This window comes from Microtus ochrogaster, chromosome 1, assembly GCF_000317375.1.
Source record: "Microtus ochrogaster isolate Prairie Vole_2 chromosome 1, MicOch1.0, whole genome shotgun sequence".
NCBI classification, from domain to species: Eukaryota; Metazoa; Chordata; class Mammalia; order Rodentia; family Cricetidae; genus Microtus; species Microtus ochrogaster.
This window is the reverse complement of record NC_022009.1, coordinates 108,418,615-108,425,269: the sequence shown is the minus strand read 5'-3', so window position 1 is coordinate 108,425,269 and position 6,655 is coordinate 108,418,615. Positions and strand designations below refer to the sequence as shown.

General features: G+C 40.7%; 1 protein-coding gene across 1 annotated transcript; it reads right to left on the bottom strand.

Moving 5' to 3' along the window:
• Positions 1-317: 317 nt before the first annotated feature.
• On the bottom strand, positions 318-6,075 carry Sucnr1 (succinate receptor 1). Its single transcript, XM_005344195.2, has 3 exons — positions 5,988-6,075; positions 2,210-2,280; positions 318-1,384 (listed from the first exon to the last, which is right to left on the bottom strand). The coding sequence occupies exons 1-3, from the start codon at positions 6,073-6,075 to the stop codon at positions 434-436; spliced, it is 1,110 nt and encodes a 369-aa protein (XP_005344252.1). The 3' UTR covers positions 318-433.
• Positions 6,076-6,655: the final 580 nt, after the last annotated feature.

Here is a 6,655-nt window from a genome sequence, read left to right as displayed (position 1 = left end):
ATCTATCTATCTATCATCTATCTATCATCTATCTATCTATCTATCTATCTATCTATCTATCTATCTATCTATCTATCTATCTATCATCTTTTATTCCTTTTACACTGATAGAAAAGTTCTTAAAAGTTCCAAGGTTTTGGCTCTTAAGTGCCCAAGCATTGACACCATTAGTTCACCTTCTTCAGTTCTTAGGTGATGGTATCAATACTTTTTAATGCATATTTTCCCATATTTTGAGTACAACCAGAAAAAAGGACAGATAGTTGCTCCTCTGGTATATATGTACCTATTCAACCAGACTAATTGGGTGTCCAGGCACAGTTTCTACTTCAGCATGTGTGTGGCAGGGAGGTAAACCCTGGAGATTGTGGTTTACTTGGTGATTACTCAGCTGCAGAGCAATTTGGCTGAGTGAAGACTGGCACCCAGCAGCTCATGACCTGAAGGACGTAAGAGACTTGAAGTACTGTCTCAGCTTATTAATCAGCATCTCTCTGAAGTGGTCTCCCATGAGAAAGTAGAAGATGGGGTTGATGGCACTGTTCAGAAAAGCCAGAGGCCGGGTCACAATGTATAAGGAGTTGATGACTTCCTTCGAACATCCCTCTGGCCAGCTATCCAGGCGCGAGGCGATCCTCACATTGCGCATGATATGGTAGGGTGTGAAGAGTACAGAGAAGATGGCCACCGCCAGGACCACCAGGCGCAGAGGCTTGTCCAGGGGCACGGCGGTCACCTGCTGCTGGCTCCTCCTCTTTAGGAAGACTACCATCTTGTAATAGAAGATGCACATCACAGCGAGAGGAAAGAGGAAGCCCAACAAAGTCAGGCACAGGCTGTAAATGAGACTGTACTTAGGAGTTCCAGAGCTTGCATAGTCTCTGCAGCTGGTGTCCTTGTCTGTCCCTTCTGCGTTGATGAAAGGGAATATGGGTAGGACTTCTAAGGTCACCAGGACCCAGACAGCTAAAGAGATTAAAACGGCAAACTCCTTCTTTTGCAGAATGTGTTCTCGGAAAGGGTGCTTCATGAGCAGGTATCTATCGATACTGATAAAAGTGAGGAAGAGGATGCTGGTGTACAGGTTGGCGTGAAGCACATAGCGGTTGCCTATGCAGAGAACATCTCCGTAGATCCAGTTCTCATTGGCGTAGCTCCTTATCAGCATGGGAAGTGTGCACAAGAAAGTAAAGTCGGAGATGGAGAGGTTAAAGAGATACACGTTGCTGCTATTCCAGTTCTTCAGGCAGAAGAGGTAGCCGAACACCACTGTGATGTTCCCGAGCATTCCGACAATGAATTCAATCCCGTAAAATGTGGAGAGGTAGTACTTTTTCAAGATGCTCTCTGCGGCCAGCCAGTTCTGACAAGATGTGTTCTGTGACTAAAGCAGAAAGGAAATATAAGATTCAGCACTAGACTGTGTCCAAGGACGAATGGTGGAACAGTAACTTGATGGAGGAAGGTCATTGGTTGATTAAATAAAGAAGCTGCTTGACCTGATAGGTTAGAACATAGGTGGGAGGAGCAGACGCTGGGAGGAAGAGGAAGTGAGCTCAGAGACTCGACAGCTCTCCTCTTGGGAGCAGACGCCTCAGAGAGACACGAGATGCTCCACTCTTGCGGGCAGAGGCGAGAGCTCTGCTCTCTGAGGCACACACGATGAAGCTCCGACCCAGGATGGACGTAGGCTAGAATCTTCCCGGTAAGCGCACCTTGGGGTGCGACACATATGATTGGAAATGGGTTAGTCCAGGTGCGAGAGTTAGCCGAGAAAAGGCTAGAGCTAAAGAGTCAAGCAGTGATTAAAAGAATATAGTGTCCGTGTAATTATTTTGGGTAAAGCTAGCCTTGCGGGCAGCGGGGTGCTAGGGACTCAGCCCCGCTGCTCCTATTACTACAGTAACTGAACAACCTAACACTTAACTGTGGAGAGCTGATGAAGAATACATACATTAGTCATGTATGATGAGGTATGCCTTTAATACCAGGGCTGGGAAAACAGAGGCAAGCAGATCTTTGTGAGTTCCAGGACAACCTAGTCTACATAGTGAATTTCAGACTAGCCAAGGCTATGCGGTGAGACCCTGTATCAAAAAAAGAAAAACAACACATGTTTATAGACATTAGCACATTGTATACAAACACATACATTATATGATTATGTGACTATATTCTTTCATCAAGGCTTCATTGAGCATCTTCAAACTGCATCCTTATCACTGGGTGTGATAGCAAAGAAGAAAGCAGAGTGGCTAATGACAGGCAAAGGATGATTTCCTAGGAAGAAGCAGGGAAAAATATACAGGACGCTGTGTTAGAGATATGAATTAAAGCAGGTAATAATTAAAATGTTAGAAGAAGAAAAATGACTCCTGAAGTTTGTTCTCTCACCTCCACACCTATACTTGCTCATGTACACATGTGCACGCTCAAGCACAACTGTGCACACACATAGATAGATGGATAGATGGATAGATAGATAGATAGATAGATAGATAGATAGATAGATAGATAGATAGATAGATAGATAGATAAAAATAGTAAGTACAATGAAAATGTGAGCAAGTTTGGGGATGGAGTGTCGCTCACTGTCTGGAAATAAGAACCAGATCTTTACCTAAAGAAGACTTGTTTCCAGACAGAGGAGCAACATGTGCCAGAGCTCAGCATAGGAATAAAAAGTGGGCTTAAAGACAGGAAAGCGACCAAATAAGCAATGAGAGGACTCCAGCTCATCTTTGTATCTTCAGGGCCAGATACAGATCCTTATACATTCTGCTGAGTAAAATTGAATTGAGCTCTAACCAGCAAAGGGAATAGGGTTGTTGGATACATTTGTCTTTTTTTTTTAAATAGCTTTTACCTGATTGTATATAGTAAACAGTTTTTCTTATTTTATTGAACTTAGAACAGATTACTTAGTCCACCTTAAAATATAGTGTCTTAAGATTTAAAACAGGATACTGAAAACCTTAGAAATAATAATGATGGCCGCAATGTCTTGAAAGCTAACAGTGTAACCAGGCACTGTGTTCACCACTTCCCAAGGATGGCTTCATTTAATATTAATAAAAATATGAAGTAGGGGATGGTAGTAGAACCATCTAACACACAATTCCACTGAAGTGGAGACGCTTCAGTATTGCCCTATTTTATCCAATTCCAGTGGCTAGACCAGTATATCTTGTGATGGGCAATCTAGAAATAATAGAACTATTTTACTTCCTCACACAGTTAGGGAAGTAAGATGAAAGTGTAAGCAGATTCACTGTCTGGGGGCGAAGAATCACGCTATTCTCCCAGCAAGGGCAAGAGCACATCAGATCCCTTCGTCCTCTGTTACAATGCCATGATCTGCATCAGGAGGACAAAGCCCTCTGCATTCACAGAAGCTCTACCGTTCCCTACAATTAGGTTCCAGCATCCGAATTTTGAGAACACCATATTCAGACTTTAGTCCTCACAGAGACCACCTTCCTAACCTTTCTAGTTTCATGTCTGATGCTGGGATAAAATGCCCTGACAAAAGGTCACTTAGGGAGAGTTTATTGTAGCTCACAGTTCCAGTTCCCAGTCCATCAAGGCGTGGAAGCCTTCTGATGACATCACATTCGCAGTCAAGAGTAGAGTGAAATGAATGCATGCGTACTCATTGTCTCAGCTGGATTTCTCCACATTTTTTACAGCTCAGGCATTTGTCTAAGAAATGGTACTGACCGTGGTGGGCTGGGTTTTCCAACATCACTTAATTAGGACAATCTCCCACAAACACGCCCCCAGATAATATAGACAGTCTCTCATTGAGAATCTGTGTCCAAGTAACTCTAGGTCATGTCACATTGGCTTTCAAAAGTAACCACCACACCAACTAATAAAACATAGTAGTAAGACTCTCTGAATACGAATTCAAACTTCAAATATTTTGATAACTTGTCTTCATTCTCTGGCAATAAGGCTACATTGGAGTTAGAATATTGCAAAGACTTGAATCATCTGAAAGTATTGGAGTTAGGATATTGCAAAGACTTGAATCATCTGAAAGTATGTTGAGACTTTAAAATATTGGATCCTAATTATTTCTAATAGAAAAAAACAAGTTTGAAAATAAAATTAGTTACAGTGAAAGAATTATTTCGTTGCAAATACAAATACCCTGACCTATTTCAGCGAAGCTTTCTATGAGAAAGATACACAGAAAATATATCTACTTTTGTCAAATTCAGATTTCATTGACGTTGGCTTCTGGTATCTTGGCAGTGTTTTATTTGTGAAATTCCATCCCAAGTTTGTAGATAACTTCAGTATTTTATCGTTGCTCTTATGAGGTGTGTCTACATGCATGTGTATGAGTGCATCTGTGTTCACACAGGTATTTGTACATGTGGAAACCAGAGGATGGCATGTATTTCTTCACTCACCGCTTGACTGTTCCAGCCAGGCTTTCTCTCTGCACTGGAAGCTCGCCAGTCAACTACGACAATTGTTTAAATAGCATCAGGGATCCTCTTGTCTCTGCCTCTCCAAACTTGGGATTGTCCATGCCCCACCCCTCTGTTTAACATGGGCACTGGGCATTCACTTCAAGCCTTCATGCTTACACATCGCTGTCTGATGCTCCCACAAACAGCCGGAGAGCTCAGCCTTGTGTTCTCACTTTTAATTCCTTTGTAGAGAATGGAAGCCCTTATTACGTTTCTCAATTTCATGTTTCTTTCAGTTTCCAGCTACTCCACCCTGCTCACCACAACTATCAGACAGCTGCCTTTACCCCTGAGCTCACCGAGATGGAGAGGGGAAAATCAGTTATCTCTAGGCATGAGCCCCTGATGTTATTGAATCCCAAGTGATCACTGCTGAGCATGTGTGTCTACAAGCAGTACTAGATGGGCTTAATGGTGGGTTGTATATACATGTACATTATGTACATACGTATTTATTAAATATGTGTCTCTCTGTGTATATGCATGCCTGTCTGTAACAAAAGTTACAGAAAATTTTGAGGAGTAGAAGAACACAGAGAAGTTGGATGGGAGGAAGACAAAGGAGGAAATGATGTAAATATAGTACTTGTGTGAAATTTTCAAAAACATAAACAAGTAAAAAAAGGTAGAGGGGGACATGGGTTACTAAAAAAACTAACATGCATAGCTCCTTAGATGGCAAACACTTCTCACTGTTAGACTCATTGCTGTAGCTCTCAGTGTCATTAGTGTGGATGCCTTTTTCTCCTTGACTTCTAGAACACTACAGACTCTTCCTCCTTTTCTTTATCTGCCAATATTTTTTTTTTTGTCCCTAATCCTTGTTTGTCTAGATTTCAATGCTGGAGATCTCCAAGACTCAGTTTGTGATCTTTAGGTCATGTGGGAAATACTGAAGCATTGGTACATACATTAAATGAAAATTAAGACAAAGGAAAGTTTCCTTCAGCTAAGAAACCCATTTATTTTATTCTGAATTTCCTCTTTCTCTCTCTCTGATTATACCGGATCCCATTTAGGCTGAGAAAGTGCCACAGGTTTGTGTAATTTGTATGGATCACAAAATGAAATGGAAAATGGATCCACGAAGACACACGCAACTAAATGCCCGGCTGCCAGGAGCTACCAATCTGCAAGTCAGGAGCCAAGGTGAAGTGATGGAGAATTGTGTTTTCTAGTAATCCAGAGAGCCTGAAGACTGCGGGTTTAGTAAAAACAGAGAATACCAGGGCCAGCTAAAGAAAATAAATGGCTAAATTAATTGATGACTTTCATTTATTAATCTATACCTTTATATAGCTTCTCCTAGAGCAAATCTTGCTTTAAGAACAAACGCCCTCCACTATAACATCCTAACTTTGAAAGTGTTTATTTTCAGGTTGACTGTGTCATTTTGGATAAGCAGTTGCTCTTTCCAGGACAAGACTATTGCTCCCACTCTCTGCATTCCTTAGCTGGCTGTAGTTCCTTGTTGGGGTTGCGACCTCGTGGTCTTTCCCTCACCTACTTCATCATCTTTATTGTTGTTGTCTTTGTTCAGCTCAGTTTGGCCAGTCATGTTGGTGCCGCTTGTGTTTGCAGCTTCTGTCATTACTAGGAGACACAGTCTCACAGGAAGCTCCCTGATCTTACAACCTTACAGTCTTCCTGCCCCTCTTCCACAATTTCCTCTGAGAAATTTTTTGTTTTGAAAGAAAAAAAAACCCTTTGTTACAGGAGGTGTTTTGTAAATAACGTTATATGGATTGAATAGATTGTATTTATGTGTATGTATGCATGTACATATTTATATGCATGTAACAGCAATTAATGAAAAAAGAGGCCATGAATTTGAAAGAGAGTATGAAAGCAAAAAACAAACAACAAACCAAAAAAAGGACAATTTTAATCTAATATATATATATATATATATATATATATAATCTAAAGGATATATAAAGGATAATTATAATCTAAAGGACAAGAAATAATTAAACAAAAACATAAAGTATGTGGATAAAGTGTGAATGAATTGTGTAATATAGTGAATACAAATAGCAAAAAGTCAAGGAAATTTTGAAACAAATCAGTTCTAGTATTTTTATAGCCCTTTCCACAGGCACAGCACTAGCAGGTATGGTTTTCTAGAGATAGGCTGTCCAATACATGTAAGTTGCTTTAACTTCATGAGG